At 40.4% G+C, this 22969-nt stretch overlaps 1 protein-coding gene across 17 annotated transcripts in view; it reads left to right on the forward strand.

Moving 5' to 3' along the window:
- Positions 1 to 22969, forward strand: part of UNC79 (unc-79 subunit of NALCN channel complex) — a 233386-nt gene that overhangs the window by 127072 nt on the left and 83345 nt on the right. For 13 of the 17 annotated variants that reach the window (XM_019745590.3, XM_074327017.2, XM_019745539.3 and 10 more), the window contains 8 exons: positions 204 to 342; positions 3285 to 3364; positions 3449 to 3597; positions 7611 to 7768; positions 10864 to 11045; positions 12922 to 13123; positions 14431 to 14610; positions 16093 to 16158. In XM_019745590.3, coding sequence (XP_019601149.3) covers positions 204 to 342; positions 3285 to 3364; positions 3449 to 3597; positions 7611 to 7768; positions 10864 to 11045; positions 12922 to 13123; positions 14431 to 14610; positions 16093 to 16158 — 1156 coding nt within the window. The remainder of the gene's footprint in view (positions 1 to 203; positions 343 to 3284; positions 3365 to 3448; positions 3598 to 7610; positions 7769 to 10863; positions 11046 to 12921; positions 13124 to 14430; positions 14611 to 16092; positions 16159 to 22969) is intronic. The other 4 variants (XM_074327013.2, XM_074327015.2, XM_074327010.2 and 1 more) reach the window with 2 other exon arrangements.

Genomic DNA, 22969 nt, shown 5'->3' on the forward strand with positions numbered 1-22969 from the left:
TTATTTATCTCAAGAGTATGAAAATGTTTTCCTAACAGCCGATCTAAATTTCCTTTAACTACTATGGAAATGAGCTCAAGTCTCTTTTGAGGCAGGCTCAGCACAGGGCTGGGAGCCAGCAGGCCTCCATCGGTCTTTGTTGCGGAATGTTCTTTATATCCCCAAAGGGCTGCTCATCTGGCTGCTCACCATGTGTGTTTCAGGAGCCCACGGACAGCCTTGAGGATAGCCTCCTTTCTTCCAGACCAGAGTTTATTATAGGCCCTGAAGGTGAGGAGGACAATCCTGCAACCAAGCATGGGGAGAACCCCGGCAATCGCGCCGAGCCCGCGGAACACGCTGGTAGGTGAACTCCGGCTGCGGGGGGAGGGCGGTGTGCGCGGGCCTAACGTTCAGAACCTTGGTTTCTTACTGACTCACGCGTGTTCAGATTTGGCCTCTTTGGTACAGACGTGTGCAAATGCTCCACTCCCTCACACATTATGAAGTGCACAGATCCAGGATGCGCTTCTAGTGGGACAAAGGTTCCTGAGCATCTTTCTGGCAGCAGGGGATTGTTATTAACAAAACCCTGCTGTGTTAGTGTAGAAAGCACCACCTTCCTACTTATGTATTGTGTTGTCTGTGGGGAAGTAGCTGTGAACCAAGATGGGTGGCAGACGCGGAATGTGCTGACTTCTTGACAGGCACTCGGGGCATTTGGCCAAAGCAGAGTCTTTTGGGACAGAGGTGATGGAACTTGAGCTCATGCAGCTTCTGCGACCCAGGGGCGTGACCAGGATTCTGGACAGACTCATGGTGTGTAGCTGTGCAATTTGTGTCTAAGGCTGGTTGGCTCGGCTCACAGCTAGGAGGAAGGATGGACTCTTTCTAGTTTGCTTGAAAGGCTCTGTGTGCGCGAATTGGGGACAGCAAGATGGCAGGCAGGCCTGGAATCGGACTCTAGCTCCTCATACACTGAAAGAGTTTCGGGGATTTCAGATGTGACCCCATATGTCTTTGGAAAAGCTGATTTCTATATCTGCTCTGTGGCACTCTGGGAATTTGTACAGGACTAGCGCAAATCTTCCTGCTTCCACTTGTCCTGAACTATTAGGAGCTGGCCCGTGGGAGGCCCACCTGCAGAACCAAGTTGGGGAAGCAAACTGCATCATTCCCTCAGTGAACAGCAAGCATTATTAAGTGACTGTTGTGTGGAGTTCGTTGTAGGTCCTGGGGTGTCTTATTCAGATCAAGGTAACTGCTTCATTACTTCAAAATGCTTCTGCATCGATTGTATAAATGGTTAGTTGAGTGTGAATATCTCAGCTCACGCTATTTAGAACCATTGAAACCGAGAATTTGAAGGAACCCCTGAGATGACCTACTGCATTTGTTTTCTGCGTGTACTTGGAGTTGCACAGGCCCTGTGGGTTTCTTTTGGACCTTCCTTAATTGAGGTGGCAATTGGTGGGAAGACGTTGGTAAACGATAAAGATTCATGCTACATATCCTGCTGCAACCAGACTGCTCTGACTTGCTCTAGTTCGTATGTTGGAGTTCTAAGTAAGATTTTCTTTGAACAAAGTGTTCCACAGGAAAGAAGTTTGAAACCTGCTGATCTAGTTCAGCCTTCTCACTTTGCAGATGAGGAAAATACATCCCAGATGAGTTAAACAACTTGCTTATGGTCATGTAGCCCCTATTATTCATTCCTAACTTAGGCTGTATGCTTATCATGCTGCCAAATGGTAATGGAGTATCTCATCATCGGAGGCATTGAAACATAAACCAAATGAAAGCTTTGCCTGCCTGTCCCCATTCTGCGGATATCTGGGGTGGGCGTCTGGGAATTGGAAATCCAAATATTGTACAACTATTAATACTTAATGTCAAGGTTGAGACCAGAACCTGGGGCTCCTCGGTTACCTAGAATTAATTGTGGTTGCTGAGGCCCACGCCCAGGCTGCATTGATGTCTAAAGGCAGCAAGGATTTCACCACTGATCCAGTCACCTGAACTCTTTTTATGCAAATATATTTTTAAAACCTAAGATGACGCACAAATCAACTAGTTGCCATTTTTATTTGTATTTAACATTTTAGTTGAACAGTGGTTAAAATTAAGCAATTTCTTTTTATAAATTACTCTTTTTGTTGCTTAATTGTTATAAACTTCACTTGTTTAAACATTTGCTCTACTCATCTCCCCCAAACATGATTTCAGGCTCCCATCATAGTTTCTGGTCCATTTTCCTTCTTTTATCTCTGCCATCTTACAGGATATAGGTATAATTTGTCTCCTCAGGGAAGTCTCCATTAATTTTCTTCCAAGACGAGCCTTCTCTGCCACTCAGTGTCTGGATCCTGCGTCTGCTTTGTGGGCCATTAAGCGATGGTGTTGAGCTTGTCACAGAATAAATGAGGGGTCTATCGATATATGCTCGGTGATTTCCAATTCCTTGCAGAGTATTCCTGACTCTGCATTTTGTGGCCTATTTCTTCTAGCAGTCAGATGTGTCCTCCACTAAAAATATTTTTAAAACTTTCACACTAGACAAAATAGAGTCAAGTGCTGATAACGAGTCAAATACATTAGAGTGGAAACTCCCCAATTAACTATTAAGTATATATACCTAGAGGGTTTAACGCCCATTGTCTCTGATCCTAGGAAATGCCAAAACTTGCAACAGTGATTTGAAAACATTTACATGAATTTCTATATCTGGTTAATTTGTGAATTATTTTTTCTAGCATGTCTCATGTACAATATACCTCCACCCCCTACTGTAGGTGCAAAGGTTTTAGAGATCCTTATAAGAAAATAAGGCCATGTTCTGATCTGAATATACTGAACTTCAAAAAGACTCCCTTTTTGTGTGAGTCTATGGACTAAATCCCTCCTTAGGTGCTAATACAACTCGAATACTTCTCTTGAACACCTGCTTATTTCCCTTTCCATTAGGAAGGCATACCTAGCCAGGCCCCAGGCCGCTCCAGGTAGCAGCAGAACTAGCGGCCCTTGGGGCATAGGGCTGATGAGCGAGCCCAAGATATGAAGGGCTGGCTACACAGTGGGAAATGGAAGCTGAGAATCCTAAATCTCAAAAGTTTCCTGTACTTTCATCATAGAAGGGATAGATGCTCCCTTGGAGAGCAAATAAAAACAGTACATACCTTAAAAATGCAAAAAAAAGGCATATAATCTATATCTATTTTACTCCTCCTGGTTTTATGATCTTGATCAACTCATGAACGGTGGAAGAGAGGAGTTATGCTAACCTTTGTGTAATTCTTTCTTCACAGCAGTAAAGAATGATACTGAAAGAAAGTTTTGCTACCAACAGCTTCCAGTAACTTTGAGACTAATATACACCATTTTCCAGGTATATTTTTTGGAATATTTGAAGTTTGGGTTTGGTAGCATTGCTTTTTTAGATCACTCAGTAACCATGTCGTTCTTTGCATAGGAAATGGCTAAGTTTGAAGAGCCAGACATTCTTTTTAACATGCTCAATTGCCTGAAGATTCTCTGTCTACATGGAGAGTGTTTATACATTGCTAGAAAAGATCATCCTGAATTTTTAGCCTACATTCAAGATCATATGTTGATTGCGAGGTATGTTTTCCTAGCAGTTTGGTTTTTGTTTTGTTTATGTGTTAGGCTTTAGCTGTAAAAATTAGAATAAGATTTACCAACTCATGTGGGTTATGTTTTTCTTTAGCCAGGACATTCTAATTACTTATGGGAATTACTTTTATTCTCTTATTTAGTGTAATTATTACGTATGTCAACATGTTTAATAGTAATTTTCTTTGCTAGATACTGTAAAAATGGAAAAGTTAAAATAAGGATTATTTTATGCCTTTCAGTTGTTAGATGGCTTAAGAATTTAACATACCCTAGTAAAATGTCAACAGCTCCTAAGTTAATATTTGTGTAGTATAATTGAGTAAGGATTTATGTAATTTCTTACATGAAATAGAACTGCTAATAGACATCTAAAATCTCTCCATATATGTTGTCTGATAAGGTATTTTTTAAAAGACTACCTCAGCATTTTGAGAAAAATAATAAAATATTGCCCTGGATTTACATACTAGTGTTCTTTCTGAGAACCTTAAAATAGCTGTTCAATCTTCCTGGAAGTAAGTCCGAATAATATTGTCCTCATTTTATATGTAAGAGACTGAGGTGATAAAAAAGGGAAAAGTTTGGTTCAGATTAAGTTGGTGACAAAACCATGTTAAGGGTCTGTCTTCACTCATTTTGTGTATTTATTCAACAGGTATTATTGAGGGCTTAGTATTTACGTCATTTTTCTAGGCACTTTGGAAATTTGCGATCTAGTTTGGAAGGGGATGAACACTCTGTACGTAGAAGGTGACCACATAATTTACTATTTTTGAGTCTACTTTTGAGAGTGAAATGGGGATGATCTTCATAATAACCTCAAAACAATACGTATAAAGTAGACGAAGATCTTGGATAAACTAAGATACGTGGTCATTTTACATATGTAAGATTCACTATCGAATCCAAAAGATGTGTGATGGAAGACTGTTTTGCATGTTTCAGAGGTGGGGAAGGTCATTTCTGGACGGTCAGAGAAGCAACCAGGAGCAGGTCCCTTGCGGATGAGCGTTGAGATAAGGATAGAACTTTGACAGGGAGATGTTTGAGCTAGGTGGGCCATTTTGTAGAAAGTGGGACTATCAAGAGTAAACGGATGGCAGAGTTGGAAAGAGGGGACAAGAAATGAGTAGGGAATACTTAGGTGATTCCAAGGTTTTATTTTTTACTGCGTGGTGTGGTTTAGGGGAAGTAACAGAAAATGAAACTGGAGAAGGAGCTTAGTACCCAAATGTGAAGGGCCTTGAAGATAGGGACTTCATTTAAAGATGTTTGGAAGTCTATGGAAGGTCTTAAAACGATGAAAAGGGTCAGGGTTGGACCTTGATAGCGTAAGCATGGAGAAAAGTGAGAACCTTGCCTGTCTCCTAGCTTCTGGTGGCTGCTGGCAGTCCACGGCCTCCCATGGCTTGTACATGCATCACTCGAATCTCTGCCTCCATCTTCACATGGTCTTCCTCCCATGTGACGGGCGTCTCTCTATGTCCCTATCTCTTCTTGTAAGGGCGCTCACAAGTCATTAGATTTAAGACCACCCAGCTCCAGTGAGACCTCATCTTAACAAATTGCATCTGCAATGACCCTATTTCTAAATAACGTCACATTCTGAGGTTCACATTCTGAGGTCCGGGTCGATGTGATGCTATTCAACCGAGGACAGAAGCATACCATGGAAATGGTGGCTCTAAAGAAGTTTCCTCATGATAAATGGGGCTTCTATAGGTGATATGGGAGGAGATGGTGGCAGGGTGGCTATGCTGACCTGGACGTGGGGAAGAGTAAGAATGATCTGGAAATATCAGTGTGACGGATGGGACAAGCCGCAAGTCCAGGCAAAGGCGGTGAAGGAACTGGGTTAGGAATTAGGCAGAAGCTCTGTTCATTCCAGGAGAGTGGGAATACTAAGTGGGCTGCCTTTTGTTATGGAAGCCACCTCTACCAGACAGGTGCCCAGGCCAAATGGATCTTTGTGCTGGGGGATCTTGGCCTCAGCCTCTGGGTGGCATAGCTCAGTTTTTTCCTCAAAGTATGACCCTACACAAAAACCATGATGGACAATGAAGGATCTGAAGAAAGGACGTTTTTCCTTCCTTTTTTCAAACAAAGCTGCGTAGGGCCCTGGGAAAACCATATGTATGAAACTGGCCAAGTCCTGGGATTTTTGTCACCGGCATGGTTTTTAGCAATGCTCTATATGGTTCGCTTCCTTCAACTAAATTGAAAGTTCCACGAGGGGGGCGTGGCTTATGTCTTCTTTTTCCTTTGCATTCTCTGTAGAGCCTGTTGTGTTCTGGAAGCATCACCATCTTAGCCTCCCAATGGTAACAGTAGTGAGGTTTTTGACTACCTACTATGTGTCAAGCACTATGAATCATCTCATTGAAGGCAGCCAGCATTGGGAGGAAGAGCAAGTTCAGAGAAGTTAAGGAATTTACACTTGGTTACACAGCAAATTAATGGCAGGTTGGGATTAGGTCCATATTTGTCTGATAGCCACTGCTTGGATGAAGCATGCAGTGTTTCAGAATTGTTCCTTTTCCTTCCATAGCTCTAGTGTGTCTTCTGAGAAACAAGCAGCTCCCCTGAGTTGTACCTCAGCGGACTCTCTGTAAAATAGAGATAATGTGTCACTCCTCAGTCTCCTGGTGGTGCATTAAAAGTTTTTGAAAGTCACAAATAGTTTTTTAACCTTTTTTAAAAAAATTTACTTAAATGTATTTTTCCAGGACCCATCAGCTCCAAGTCAAGTAGTTGTTTCAATCTAGTTGTGGCGGGTGCAGCTCACAGTGGCCCATGCGGGGATCGAACCGGCAACCTTGTTGTTAAGAGCACCGCATTATAACCAACGGAGCTAACCGGCCTCCCCCCACAAATAGTTTTGATTTTGATATTAACTCTGGAACCAAATAGAAAACACAACAACAAAAAGGAAAAGACATACTTTAAATAATTAATAAAAAATTGGAAACCAGTACTATATTATTAATAAAATATATATTCAGAATTTTTCTGGTAGAAATTGATAGGGACTTAACTAAACTTGCTAAAGTACATCTTTGAGCAGCAGTGGTCTGGTTTTAGGCGTGGCTAGTACTCATAAGATGTTACCAGGGTTCTCTCTCTCTCCCCCTCCCTCCCTCTCTCCCTACTTTCCCCTTCCTCCCTCCCTCTCACCCATTCTTCCCCCTCTCCCCTCCCTCCCTACCCATTACTTAGCCCCACTGCATCTGTATTGACTTCTCTGCACGCTGTCCCTGTGGCATAGAAAAGAGGGTCACTGGCAGCTCTAGACCAGCATTGTACTTCATTGCTGAGGTTTTAGGAGAGAGCTCTTCCCTCTCTCAGAGTCCAAAGCAATACCTGGACAAAGGATTCCGGCATTCTAGGTCATATGCCCACCCCTAGACCGATCGCTCTATTCGTGGCATTGAAGAGCTTTGATCAGCCTGGGCTTTGTGCTCTCATGATAGGAAAACGAGGGGGGACCCATGATCGACAGCCCTGCCAGTTGAAGAGGCTATTCTTAGTAGACAAAGAGTTGTTCTTTGCTAGAAGAAGAGGAAAAGGCTGCTGGGCAGGCAAAGCCAACAAAAAGTCCCAGATGTTCAGCATAAGAAAAAAAATGTTTAAGTCACTATCACGTCATAATTTTAGCAAAACTAATATCAATTTTGTATGTTATTTGGCAGTCATTGTTCATTTATATATCTGAATTTATAATATACAATTAAAAATGTTTATGTTAAAAATGTAATGTTAAGTGGTAAGTGTTTTTTCTATGTTGTTACCTAAAAGTAGTTACTTTAAAAAAACAAGAACAGAACACAGCATAGGAAAAGTTTATCTGAGGATTCTAGTTTTGTGGATGAATCTAATTTCACTGAGAGCATGCCTACCAGCCACCCGTTAACTACACTTCTTCTAAATTAAGAGAATAGTCTTTTCTTTCTAGAAAGGTTATCCTACCTGTAACCACTTTGCTTCCTTTTGATTTCCAGCCTGTGGAGAGTCGTAAAATCTGAGTTTTCCCAGCTCTCTTCGTTGGCAGTTCCCCTTCTTCTCCACGCTTTGTCACTTCCTCATGGTGCTGACGTCTTCTGGACAATCATAAATGGCAATTTCAACAGCAAAGACTGGAAGATGAGATTTGAAGCAGGTACCTCTGTATTAGCTTAAAAATCCTGTCTGGTTTACAACGTAAACCGGATGTCCAGTTGTGGGATCTCTTTTTGGCCCTCCATTTCCCTCCCTTCTCTTTAAGGGGCATTGTCCTGCTTGCTGGCACTCTTGGTTGGTTCTGCTTAGCTGAGCTTCCGCAATAATGGTATTTTGCAGAGTGGTCCTTAGGTAGGGTTATCCTGTCTAGTTTACCTGTTGTCCAGGTGTAGTTATTAATTGCCCCCTTATTTACTTTCATATGGGTCCATATGATCAATCGTGTAGTGAACCTCATAGGTTACTTGCATCAGGGTAAGTGGGAATGTTTGTTAAAAATGCAGATTATTGGGCTGTATCCTAGACCTACTGAATCAGAGTCTCAGGAGGTGAGGACAGGAATCTACATTTTTAAGAAGTTCCCTGTGTAATTCAATGGATTTTGAGAAGCTCTGCTGTTATGGTATATCCTTACCTTGAAGCATCAGGGACCAAGTCTGGAGCCATGATGGGTATAATTTCCTACGGCAAGTTCTTAGCAGAACGTGGTAAGGAAGGGACCTGGGTGTGTTCTCTTAGCCTCCCACCTGCTCTTCACTGTCACTGCACTCTGTTAATACTCCCATTCCCAGGGGGCAGCACACAGGGCTGGCATGCCATCATGGCCTCATCACAGTGGTTCTGTGTATTTTAGTGTCTCAAAAATTGGGCAAAGAAATGGAAGTTCCATCAGGTGAGTTAACTATTATATTTTAGAGTTCAGTTCCCTAATCTCTGGCCACCTCAAAGAGTTCTTGGTTTTTAATACCCCATGAATCCCAGGGGCTGGTGTATTTATATGGCAGCACATGATGTGGTAGGGAATAAGATCAGAGTAAAATTTGCTAGCAAAAAACGACATGGTGTTGGCAACATTTTGGTGGCATTACATCCAAATAAAGCAGATAAATATTTAACTATGCTCTTTGATGCCAATTTAAGGATTAGATAGTTGCTGGATTAATCTTCTGAATCACAGTTCTAATTATGTTGGTTTTCTACTCAAAAATTTTATTGGGATACACCTGAAACTAATAAAAAAAATAAAAGAAAATTTGTATTGAGTTTTCAATAAAAACTAGAGAATAAAGTTTAGACTTCTTAAACTGACATTTACAGCCTCCCATGGTCTGGCTGCCCATGTTTGCAGCTTCATTTCCCACTCTTCTTCTTTTACATGCCATTGCTCTGTCCTCATTGCTTCCTGCTTCCCCTCATCCATGTCTTGGCCATTCTCTGCTCTCCATCTGAAACCTTCTTCCCTTCTAGGTCCCGTTCAAATGCTACCTCCAATTGAACCACCTTCAAATGCCCCCATTGAGTTCCACTTTCTCGGTTTCCTTGGTGGAAAGTCATTTCTTTATCCCCTGATCTCCCATAGCATTTTATGTATACCCATTAGTGGCATTTATGGCTCTTTATATTACATTTCAGTTATAGTTGTACCTGTCTTATCACTTGTAGTTGACTTGATTTTGAAGTCAACACCCGTGAGTGATTCACATATTAGTCTGCTCGGGCTGCCATGACAGAATACCATAGACTGGGGGGCTTGAATAACAGGACTTTATTGCTAACAGTTCTGGAGGCTGGAAGTCCAAGATCAAGGTGCTGGCCAATTCGGTACCTCGGTGAGGGCTCTCTTCCTGGCTTGTAGATGGTAACCTTCTTGCTGTGCCCTCACATGGCGGAGAGAGAGAGAGCTCCAGTCTCCCTTCTTATTTTTATAAGGATATAAATCCCATCATGGGGGGCCTCACCCTCATGACCTCATCTACACCTAATTATCTCCCAAGGTACCACCCCAAATACCATCACATTAGGGGTTAGGGCTTCAACATATGAATTTGGGGGGGACATAAACATTCCGTCCATAATGGTTCATTTTCCTATTTCCAGTTTCCCACAAGTACCGAGGATGGTTTCATTTATATATATATATATATATATATATATATATATATATATATATATATATATATATATATACATATATACATATATGCTTTATATACTATATATTTAAAATAAGTGTTTCAGTGAATTTATTGAATAAATACTGTACGTACTAGGTACTATGGAAACAATAAAAAAAGAGTATGAGAGAGGGTTCCTGCTCTCAAAAGCCCCTAATTTAATCGATGTAAGAGGTTAAGAAACACAAATATGTAAGAGGTTAAGAAACTGCAAAGGTATAAATATAGTTCAAGATCACAAAAGAAGATATATCGCACAGCTATACAGAACACACAAATGCCATATGTAAATGAATAGTATTTTTGCAGGAGTTTATGGATGAAATGGCCACTCTAGGAAGTCAGAGTGGGCTTCACAGAACACGTAGAATTTTAACAGCCGATTCTTTTAAGGATGGTAGAATGTCCATTAGCAGAAAAGAATAGAAGGAATATTGTAGGCTGTTGGAACAGTGTAAGCAAAGAAGTGAAACATCTTTATTTGCATGGGACTATATTGCTTTATTATCTACTATAGCTTTTTATAAAGCTGTGTTTTAAGGGTGGCTGGAATCATTTAACATAGATTTGCAGAATAATTAGAAATCTATCAAGTAAGGGTGCATCTATGTCATGGAAGAAATGCTCTGTAGCCCCAGGAAGACTGGTTGTCATTTCACATCACGATAGACTAAGGGTGGAGTGGAGGGTACAGAACCTAGAGTGAGGATTGGTGGGTACCTTCCACCTCTCTGTGTTGTCTGCAGAACCTCCGTGGAATGGGCAAAGACATAAGCATGGGGCATTTTGAATAGTTTGATATATAGCTGGAAGTTAAAGGAAAAGACCATTAAAAAAAGAGGAAAAAGACAACCCGGAGCTAAATCAAGTCTGCCTGGCACTAAAATACTACACTGAGTAGAAATGGTCTCTGCTGCGTAGGTGAAACAGAATGCTGGAAAAGGTGTCATTAGCGTTTCCTTTTGGTATTTAAAGTCAGTGTGTTGGGGGCCCAGAGTTACCCTTATCTCCGTGGGACAGTTCTTAGACTGTCTAAATAAATGTCAATTTTTTTTTTTTGTTCTCTGCCTTTACATTGCAGTGGAAAAAGTGGCTGTAATTTGTAGATTTCTGGATATTCACTCAGTGACGAAAAACCATCTGCTGAAGTATTCGCTGGCACACGCCTTCTGCTGCTTCCTGACGGCTGTGGAGGACGTCAACCCAGCAGTGGCTACCAGGGCCGGTCTCCTGCTCGACACCATAAAGAGGCCGGCATTGCAGGTGACGTCCCTCAGATGTGTGTGGATGGTACTCTGCTCTGCTACTAACCACTGAGTTGTTTGTCACATAAACACATTTACTACTGAGGAGGAGGAGGAGGAGGATGAGGATGATGATGGAAATTTGTAAATTGGGGAAAACATTCCAGAACCACACTTGATTGACAGACCTCTTGTTTTTATTGGTTGATGCTTTGTTTTCAGTCATTGTCCATATGCTGATATCACTTCTGACAGGTGTAACTATTATGTAATGTGTGTGTGCGCGCGTGTGTGTGTGTGGCAGATTTTTAAAGGAGGCTCGTTTATTTTATATCATTTAGCTGGCTCCTGGGCTAGAAGCCCTTGTCATTAGAGACTAGATGCTAAGAGAAGTCAGGTGAATTATAATATAAAGCAAAGCAAAACATGAGAAGTTAAATATGCGACCAAAATGAAATGCTACCAAAGAAACACAAAATATGAAACCTGGAGAGAGTTGTGTATGTATCTTACTTTGCACCTCTGTTTTATAGTTGAAGAAGCCAAGTTTCAGAGAGATATAATATTGTGACCTATCAAAGGACACAGAGTAAATTCATGGGAGAATCAAGACTAGAACCTCCAAAGTCCTGATCTTCTGCTTTTCCACGTTGCCACGTGATTTATTATCATATTGCTATTAATAAAACTAATAATAATGGCAAGAACTCATATTTATCAAATAGGTATTGTGTTTCCAGGTCAGTGTATCGAAAGTGTCCTATCAGGCATTATCTCATTTAATTCCCACAATAACCTTTTTTGTGTTCCCATTTTACAGAAGGAGAAGCTGAGGGTTAGAAAGGTTAAGTAATTTCAGAGTCAGATGGCCAGTAAGTGGCAGAGCAAACTGAAGTCTGACTCATAATACAGTCCATGTTCTTAACTCTGTGTGTGTGTGTGTGTATGTATGTGTGTGTGTGTGTGTGTGTGTGTGCACACTTTGCTTCCCAATCAGTATAAGGGTTCTTCTTGTAAAAAAGACTAAGAAGAAAGGGCAAACAGTGCAGGATCTGAAAAATTACAGGGTTATGCTGCCTGTGGCTGCACACCCTCCCTTGTAAAAATTCCCAGTTGTCCTCTGGATAGGCTAGTCCTTCTCTGTTGGTCTTAATAAAATTATTAAGGTAGTTCTATGTCTTACCCCTTCTCAGGGCCTGGAACATAGAAGGCGTTCATTAGATGAGAGTTGAGTCAATTAATGGGATGGTTGGATGAATTACAGTTTTTAAGTTTCATTCAGTTTTTTTTTTTTTTTAAAGGGAATGGCAGACTCATATACTAGAGAAATAGATGCTCAACCCATTCCATCTTTGATTTTTTTTAAGAGCCTATGTTCCACTCACATTCCAAGGAGAAAAGATGACTTTATTTTCTTTTAGTATTACTAAAAGAATTCTAAAATCTAAAGTTCTTTCAGAAATTTTAATTCTAAATTTTGGCATTTGGCACTGAAAGGGAACTGAAAAACCATCTTCTTGTGTATTCTAAAATGTAGCTTTGAAAGTATGCTTCACTTATAGAAACTATAGACATTAAAAAAATAAACATTGCTTTGAGGGTATTTGGATTAAGTCGTTATTATTTGATGCATAAAAAATTAATAACATACATTTAGTTCAGAGGTCTGAGTCAAAATTTAAGAGATATTCTACAATAAGGAGAAGCTTCTCTTCTGTATTTTTTTTCCTACCAAAATTTGCAATCAAAAAAGATTTCAATTGGCTCATTCTACATTGTTAAGTATAGAGAGAGGAGGCTGCCTTATTTCACCGACTTTGCTTAATTAGTGCATGTGCTTTGAAGCCACTTGGATGTTTACATCTGACTTTCCCTTTTTCCCCCCTTTTCCCCAGGGACTGTGTCTTTGTCTTGACTTCCAGTTTGATACCGTGGTTAAAGATCGACCCACGATTTTGAGCAAACTGTTACTCTTGCATTTTCTTAAGCAAGATATTCCTGCTTTGAGTTGGGAGTTCTTTGTCAACAGATTTGAGACCCTTTCCTTGGAAGCTCAGCTGCATTTGGATTGTAACAAAGAATTTCCTTTTCCTACAAGTAAGTGAAAGGAAGAACTTGCTTGAAAGAATCACGGGTCCTATTCATGTGCTTGCTAGATAAGCAGATGATACTCTCTGCGTGTAGTTTAATTCTGCATTATGGAGGATGCCTTGATTTCACCTACTCAGTTCATCAAATGCATGTTGAATATCTGTTGTAGTAATCCACAGGTTAACTATTTCTTGGTGTTCCAAAATCAAAATTCTTCTTATTTCACTGAGCACCTTTGAGAACCATTTGTGACTGTGTGTTCCTTAGATATTATTTAATCATCATGTTTATAATGTTTGTGAGCAAGTTTGTGAGATATATTTTCATCTTGCAAATTCACTCTTGCATGTTTATTAATCAGTTACCCACAGCTCTAAATTGATGGGGAAAAGACTTAGGTCATTCAGCTGTTTATCCAGCGATAACAAAATTAGATAATTTAATCTTATGGTCTAAAGGGGTGTCCAAACTGCGGCCCATAGGCCGACTGCGGCCCGAAATCCATTGTTAATTGGCCCGCAGCAAATTCCAAAAATATATTTAGTTTACTTAAATAAACCAGGTGAGGCAATACGTACTTCACCTCGAGTGAGTGGCTGGGCTGTTTGTGTATTTTACCACATATGGTCCTTGGTGAAAAACGTTGAAAAAAGTTTGGACACCCCTGGTCTAAACAAAAATAATAGGTGATAGTCATGGTAGGCAATAGTCATGATTTTTTAGTATAAGACTTACCATCAAGGGAGATTGATGAAGGAGTTGTGTATCCATGAAAGATTTTTAAAATTATTCCTTTATTATTTTTAAAATTAAACTTATTGGGGTGATATTGGTTAATAAAATTATAGGTTTCAAGTGTATAATTCTATAATACATCATCTGTGTATTGCATTATGTGTTCACCACCCAGAATCAGTTCTCCTTCCATCACCATATATTTGACCCCCATTACCTTTTTCTACCTCTCTCTCCCCTGCTTTCCCTCTGGTAACCACTAAACTATTATCTGTGTCTATGACTTTTTGTCTTGTTCGTTTGTTGCTTTCAGTTTTATATCCCACATATGAGTGAAATCATATGGTGCTCCACTTTTTTGTCTGACTTATTTCACTTAGCATAATAGCCTCAAGATCCATCCATGTTGTTGCAAATGGCAGTTTTTCATCTTTTCTTATGGCTGAGTAATATCCCATTTTATATATGTACTACAGAAAGATGGTTTTAATACTGCAAATATACACAGATGGTTGTTTCAAACTAGTTATGTAACAGCCAGTGAAGGAAAATAATGCCCTCTAATTCCTTTTACAAAGCTATCACTGCTGTAAGAACCAATGTTGGCAACCTCAGTGACACCGCCCTGTGGAAGATCAAGAGGGCCCGTTTTGCCAGGAACCGCCAGAAGAGCGTGCGTTCCCTGAGAGACAGTGTGAAAGGGCCTGCGGAGTCTAAGAGGGCGCTCTCCCTCCCTGAGACCCTCACCTCCAAAATCCGTTGAGTACCTTCTTCCATCCTTCCTTTAAATCTGTTGAATGTCTTTCTGAGGCTGACTTGTCTTGTTGAGTGTTTGCAGAAAGTAGCATATTTAGCAAACTGAGTTCATTCAGCAGGTTTGACCTTCAGATTCCCTAGAGGGTCACCCCAGAGGTGTTAATGCCCTGGGTGGCTTTTTCCAGTTTGTGGGTAAAGCAGAGCAAAGCCTCGATCCAGTAGTAGATTGTTTTGAAACGTAGAAGGCAGCAAATCCACTGATGCTTGGCATGAAAGTAGAAGCATTTGCTCCTAAGTCTAGAATGTGAAGGTTTGCATCAACCTTATAACTTATCCAGAGTTTCCTGGATAAGACTTTGTCAAGACCCTTGGCAGCTAAAGAAGTAGTGTATCTGGACTGCATTTTCATTTAATGCATGATAGAGGCAGACAAACAAGTTCCCACACACACCAATAATACTGGTTGCTTTTGAAAAGGAACGATCAAGCTGAGGAGAAGTTGAATTTCTGCCCAACTTTACCAGAGAACTTAAAATAAAAACAAGCTTCTTTGCCAACTCAAAAAGAAAGACCACACATTCTTGTTTTCTAAAGGTCTTTCTTTATACTGCACTTTTTAAAGAGGACGAAGTTTTCCTTAACTTTCCAAATGACTAGATGAACTCTAATGATTAGCAATCGCCCATGAATGAGGCATAATTAAAAATTCGTAACTAAATCATGATATTAGTGATTGGGTATATTTAAATATATTACTAACTTGTAAAATGTATTAAATGATTTAATTTTAAATAACTGTTACAAAGTTAATAAAATAACACCATAAAACATATTTCTTATCCTGTCAGAAGCTGAAAAGTTTGTGTTTTCATTGGCATTTATTAGAAGACAGCTTTATGTAACATAACCATTTTTAATCATAAATATGATTTGATTTTATTTATTGCATTTTTCTCAATTTTTTTTTACAAGCTATGGAAATGTGATGTTTTGAACTTTGGAAGAATCAATGAAAGCCCTTTAAACAATCAATAGTCCAGTGTTTCAGAGAGCAAAGATAATATTATAATAACAGGTGGCCATTTAAGAATATCCTGTAGTAATGCAAGGCCCCAGGTGAAACTTCATCAACTCCTGGAAACCAAAACTTAGATCAAATAAATTACAATTCCTATAAGAATTTCCCAGCTCTTTTGGAACCTAACTGATCAGTTTGAGACATAAAGTTTATTTATTGTTATTTCTTGTTAATTGATTCACATGATAGTTTTGAAGATGAAGAATTAAAGTAACATTGAAGAATGTTTTGAGATGCAAAGAAAACCACACAATGTTTGTGATGTAAGCATCTTTTATGTGATGTTCATTAAAACTAGGAAAACTAAACTTGCCCCTACTGTCCAATGCAGTTAGCACTGAGTGTATTTTCTAGGGTCAGGTTGTTTTTAATGCTTATTTAAATAGAGTTGTTGTTGATTTTTAAGCTGTGAGGTTGACCAGGCATGAGCAGTCTGCTCCAGCTCTCGGTGGGACACCTGAACAGACGCCAGGTGGGTACTTCTGACTTGAAGGGCCGTGTGCAAGTGTCTATCAGAGGTGGACAAGGTAAAGAACGCGGTGTCTCTAACTGGACCAGAGTGATACACGTAGGATTTGTAAACTTGAAGGGTCTCACCCCAGATGCTCAAGCATTTGAGCCCTTGACATAGCAGGTCTTTTCATCTTAACACTGGCAGATGACTGTTGATCCCATTAACTTTTGGTCCAGTAAGAAGCATCATGTTACCTGAGTACGCACTTTTCCCCAGAGAGCCAATATGACTAGAACTATACCCAGTACTTATATTTGTATGTGTACTTACACATAGAAATATTACGTTCATATATATCTGCTATAGGAAAACGTACATTTCATTTGCATTTTCAAAGGTTATATATACATTTGAACCACCGTCATTCATTCATCCCCTTAGCCATTCCTGATTCTTTGCAACTCTACATGCATTTCTGTCTCTCAGCAGAAGGAGGGTTTCCGTTATTTGGAGGATCATATTCAGCTTGGTGCAGTGTCCCTATTGTTTGATGCTTCATGATAGGGTACAGTTTATCATGAAGTATCCCAAGGGTTGGAGGAACACTGGCAAGGCTATTACGACTGTAAATTACATTTACACATATGGGCCACGACTCATTGTGAAAACGATGAAGGTTCTCAGTACCTGCTTATTTGTCAAAAACAAGCTTGGTAACTATCACCTATGCATCAAGCTATAGAACATTCAGTTTTTCTATTATTATTTTCTAAGAATAGCTTTAAGATAAACTTTTTTTTTTTAAAGATTTTATTGGGGAAGGGGAACAGGACTTTATTGGGGAACAGTGTGCACTTCCAGGACTTTTCTCCAAGTCAAGTTGTTGACCTTTCAATCTTAGTTGTGGAGGGTTCTGTTCAGCTTCAAGTTGTTGTTCTTTCAGTCTTAGTTGTGGAGGGCGCAGCTCAGCTCCAGGTCCAGTTGCCTTTGCTAGTTGCAGGGGGCGCAGCCCACCATCCCTTGCGGGAGTCGAACCGGCAACCTTGAGAAGACACGCTCCAACCAACTGAGCCATCTGGGAGCTCAGTGGCAGCTCAGCTCAAGGTGCCGTGTTCAATTTTAGTTGCAGGGGGCGCTGCCCACCATTCCTTGCGGGAGTCGAGGAATTGAACTGGCAACCTTGTGGTTGAGAGCCCACTGGCCCATGTGGGAATCGAACCAGCAGCCTTCGGAGTTAGGAGCACGGAGCTCTAACCGCCTGAGCCACCAGGCCGGCCCTAAGATAAACTTTTCAGAACTGTCTCAGAAGGAAAATTTCAAGTAAGGAGACTGTTACAACACACAGTCGTGTGTTATGTGTTATAAAAATGACCCTAGAAAGAGGCAGCAAAGAGAGAGAGCATGCCAAGATTATGATAGCAGATGGCACATGTTGGCCGGAGTGTATTTTCTCTTTTAAAATGGATGAGACAAGGAGTAACAAACACTTGGCAGAATCTCTCTACCTTTTTTTACACATCACTTGTGCCTTAACTGTGCTGAGATGAAAGAAAGAATGCAAATAAGAACTTCTGACCCTGAGCTCATTGCAAATATGAGATCCATCCAGTTCCCCTGGGCACTTAGGGCTTTTTGATATTCGTCTTACGCAATTTTACAAGCTATCTTCCTCTTTTCTTTTTGTCTTAAGGCTTAATTGGAAACCTAGTTCGTAATTACGATTACCCATAGTAATAATCCAACCAAGAAATCCTCTCACATCTCTTTCGGAAAACGTGGACTTTACGTGGACTTTAAGAAAAGCCTTCAGGCATCTAATTGTCCCACCAAAAGTGACCAGATGGAAAAGAGGCAGATAATAGCATTGTCTATATTAAATATAAAGATAATTTACAGGACACCACCATGAGCAAAACTTGCTTAGATTTGGAAACTTATACATTGGTTGTGTGACAATTTCAAACTAGTTTCCATTTTTGCATTATTATTTACTAGACACTGAATGTTTCAACTTGGAACAAAGATGTGCCAGGATAATCAGAAGACTGTGCAGGATGTTTTCAGATAGTAATTCCATGGAAACTTAAGAACTTGCTACTTAAATATACTTTTGTTCAGTGCGGGTAATGAGCTCCTCCGTTGCCAGACCTCTTATTGAAGTAAAGCAGACTTATTTTAATTGTTGTTTACGCTGAACTTCTTGGCACTGGATTTACAGTTTATGCCTCTGATCTTAGCATGCACAGCGAATTTTGCAACAGAAATACACTTGTATAGAAAGTATATACTCTGCAAGGCTAGTGAAGAGGGGCATTCCTCTGTGACTTTTGTGAGTCAAATGAAGGGCCTCGTGCAGATACCTAAAATACATAGAGTGCTATAGCTGAGACATTAGAAATATGTTAACAGTCTCATTTTATAGAAGAGGACACGGAGGTTCCCAGAAAGGAGTAAGTGTCACAAGCTTGTTGGTAGCAGATCTGGATCCCAAGCCCAGATGTCTTCATCTCTCTTGCAAGGCATGTGTGGCAAGTGCTAATAGGAGCTCAGCACCTTTATTTAATCCTAATTGATGAAATACACACTCTCATCTGCTAGTCTGAAATCGGTATAACTGTAATTAGACATAAGGTGTATTTTCACTGCTGCTGTGAGAACCATGAATTCTTTTCTTTAATGATTCAGAATACCTCTTGAATATTAATTGAGTATAATGCAACAGTTACGGTATGCTATAATAGCACAATGCTGAAGAGATGGTATCAACCCCATGTGATCACAGGGAGCTTAATTATACCTTGTTCCTCATCCCCCAGAATAAATAAACAATAGTAGGTTAATAATAATAATAATACTTCATATATGTATAGTACCTCTTTAAAGAGGGTTGTTATGCAAATCATCTAATTTCAGTTTCACAACTCTGGATGTAGCTAAAGTAATATTTTTTTCACTATATATACAGACAGGAAAACTGAGGTCCTGAGGGATCAAGAAATTCTACTGAGATGATTTGCTGCAGGTCACGTATAACTAACTGGTTAGGCACAGAACGGATAACCTGAGTCCAGCAGATTTCATTTGCTCTCTTTCCGCTACAGCTTCCTCTGGATGAATTGGTCTTTGGTATTCCTGCCCCGTGGGACACGAGCACACCAGTCTGGTTATGGAGCTGACCTGGGTATCCAGGTCTGCTACAGTGTGGCTGAAGCCCATGAACGTCCAGACCAAAGGACCTTTCCAGTTAGAACCTAGAGATTGGTCTAGAGCTATCCTAATCCCTAAAGGGACATGGATATTCTACTCTAGCTTACAGAGAAATCTTGAGATTTCTTGATCTGAATTTGTATCAACAAGAGAAGGTACCCAATGCTAGGTATTCAGTGGTAGGTGCCCGGTGCTAGGTGCCTGGTACTCAGTGCCCAGTGCTCAGTGCCCAGTGCTAGGTGCCCAGTGCTAGGTGCCCAATGCTAGCTACCCAATGCTAGGTATCCAGTGCTAGGTGCCTGGTGCTAGGTGCCTGGTGCTCGGTGCCCAGTGCTAGGTGCCCAGTGCTAGCTACCCAATGCTAGGTATCCAGTGCTAGGTGCCCGGTGCTAGGTGCCCAATGCTAGCTACCCAGTGCTAGGTGCCCAGTGTTAGGGGCTAGGTTCCCGGTGCTAGGTGCTCAGTGCTAGGTACCCAGTGCTAGGTAGCATTGGTAAACCTTGTATTGACCTTTCCTGCCTTCCTCTTAGTGTGCCAGCCTAGACTTCCAAATTGCTTCTCTTTAGGCTCTCTTTCTAGAGATGGTTTGCAATTCATATCTTCACTAACTTCAAAATGCCTATTGATCATTATACTCTAATAAATCAGAGTACAGTTGTTTTTATAGGAATGCCCTTGTTTGAAATGATAGTTTTGGGAAATGACATTTTCTATTGAACAAACATTTATTGGGCACCTGGTGTAGTTGGAAATACGAAGAATGCAAAGATTCATCAGAAATTTTTATACTCTCAACTTGCTTATAGTCAAGTAAGAGAGAGAAGTATGCACATAAGTAAATTCCCACTAGAGTGAACGTGATGGTACTACAGGATGGGTCACATCATATGCAATGGGAGTAGAGCTGGTGGCACCAGGGAAGGTCTGTGGACAGGTGCTTTTCAGCTAGGTCTGGACTGGTGGACGGGATGTAACCGCCGGTGATAGGATGCAGGGCAGGAAGAGCATGGAGTTGGTCACTGGCCCCAGCTTTACAGCCCTTCTGTGGCTGTGTGCACACACAACGCAACTGCTGTGAACGAAGGTTTAAGTGAATGAGCTGGGGAGACCTACGAGGCAAGGTAACTAGAACTACCGCCTTAATGCCACCTCGTTTACCGTGCTTGGTTGTTGGCTTCCCGGGACCAAATCCAGACTAAGAGGGCCCCTTTCTTCCTCTGCCTACATAATTATCACTTGTTGGTTTGACAGAGGTCCCATTAACTAGTCCTTTTTTCAGTGAGTTGATTTACACAGAGAAATGTTCCTTATTTCCCTAGCCACTTCCTTGCTGTTGGGGGACTTCATTAGTCTTTCTCCTAGCTAGAAGACAAAGTCTGACATATTTATTTGAATTCAGTACACTTAGACTTTTATGAATAATGGCATCCACTGTATGTCACACTGCCCCACACTCATATGCTGTGAAGAATATAAAAATGAAGAAGACATAGTACTTGCCATCAAGGAGCCTCTGTTCATATAGGGGAAATAAAGCAAATGAATGAATAAAAAGTTCTGCCTTGTATAATAGTTATTTGTCGCATGAGAGTTTGGAAATGCGGAAGGAAACATACCTCCATTCTTCCCTTTCTCCTTCCCATCTTCCCTCCTTTTTTTGTCTTTGGAGATTTACAGAGTTTCGGAATCACATCCAATTGCTGCAAGGGGCGGTGGGCACATGTAATAAGAATGGCTTCTGGGGACCAGACCCATAGGCTAAAATTGGGGGTGGGGGTGGAGGACCACCTTACCAGGGGAAGGGAGCACCATGAGCAAAAACACAAAGATGGGAAAATGTTGTCCACGTTCTGAGATCCACAAGTAGCCCAGCTCGTAAGAATGTCAAGCACTTGGGCTGGAGACATAGGAGATGAGTCTGGAAAAGCAGATCTTGATCCTGCCTGGTTTCACATGATCTGAGTCAATAAAATTGTATCATGTTTTGGAATTTTAATCAGTTGTGCCATTCTGTGGACAGGTGGTGATGGACCCAACCCATGTTCAAGTTAAAGTAGGAATAGCTCTGCCTCATAATTATAGAGATGCTTCACTGTTTCTTTCCGGAAATGATAAAATCAACTTTCTTAACATGTTAAAATCTCTAGAGTTAAAATATATAGTAATTTCATAGACTAGAATTCAAAAGTGTTCTCATTGTCACACCTTAGAGAAAATATTGTAAGCATTTTGTTTTAAAATAGAAATTTCGTACACTTTATAAATAACTAAAATAATAATGTTGTCTTTATCAATAAAGAAAATCAGCTATTCTAAGCTCATTTTTCTTAGAGATTTGATTAAGGTAACTTTTCTTCATGAAGAGTGGACCAGTCACAAGCCTATGGTATTTTAAAGAAAGACGATATACAAAGCACACGCTTACAAAGCCCACTGGAGGGATACATGATAGGAACGAAAAGAGGTTTTTGTTTTTCATTTTACATAAAAGGTCTCACGAACTATTTTCAGTACATTTAATGGGTTATTAAAGATCATGCATTCCTGGCTATTCAGAGAAAGCAAAGTACGAACAGCAAACTTTTTAAAAGCTAAAGCACACAGGATCAAAAAAGATGAATGTAAAACGAGGCTAGGGCCTTTGTGAAATGATACTTAGTCATTGGGAAAATATGATTTGATGGGGAAAGTTAAGGTTACATGCTTTTAAAATGACTATCTGCTTGCAATGGGAAGAAGAGTTTTGAAATATTTGAAGGCGAAGTCTAGACCTGAATTGGGTGGGATCGAATGAAATCGGGAGCTGGTGTGCGAGTTGGGCCGAGTCCAGAGTTCCCTTTCTTCTGTAGTGAGGTCCCTAGATTTGCAGGGCTATAAAACAAAGGTACAACTTCTCAAACCCTGCTGGGTTCCATTTTAACTTTGGTGCTTTGGAGCCAGGCCAGTTTGGACTTGGAAGTGGCTGAGCAGGACTGAGTGATTCGTGCTGTCTTAAGTCTTGCCCCTCAGAGCTAAAACAAATGGAGGGAGGAAGCTATATTGCAGCAGCCATCATGTGCTGCCACAATAACACTGAACCCTCCCAGGAACTTAGAGTCTCACATTTGTCACATGCTTGGCCCCAACTTGCCCAGAGCAAAACCTCCTAGTTGTAAAGTAGTATTTTGGAGGAAAATAATAATCAAGATTAAATATTTTTCAATGTGGTAAAGAACTTTTTCTATTTTTTAAAGCACTGTTTCTAAACTTTTTCTATTTTGTTTTATGAGGATTTACATAGGTATTTCTTTTGGTCTGATCTAGTTCAAACATTCAATTTAATTATAATATACAGCAATGCTTCACATTTCTTGCCTCTTGGTAAAATAGGGTGTTCCACATAAATTTGTTTTTTTTCTGATGGCTGATGCATGCCTAAGGAATAATGATATTAACAATTTGTTAATCACTCTGCATGCGAAACGCCGTCATAGACAAATTCCTAGGTTTTATTTGAATAATTTTTGGTAAAAACTTCTCTAAAGTACATTGCACATATTTATTCCTTCATGAACAGACTCTATGAGACAGAAAATGCTAGTGTCCTAGGGTCATGCTGAAGTTTGTCAGATGCTTTCGCCTA

Source organism: Rhinolophus sinicus, chromosome 3, assembly GCF_057876585.1.
Source record: "Rhinolophus sinicus isolate RSI-liver-muscle chromosome 3, RSI-T2T, whole genome shotgun sequence".
NCBI classification, from domain to species: Eukaryota; Metazoa; Chordata; class Mammalia; order Chiroptera; family Rhinolophidae; genus Rhinolophus; species Rhinolophus sinicus.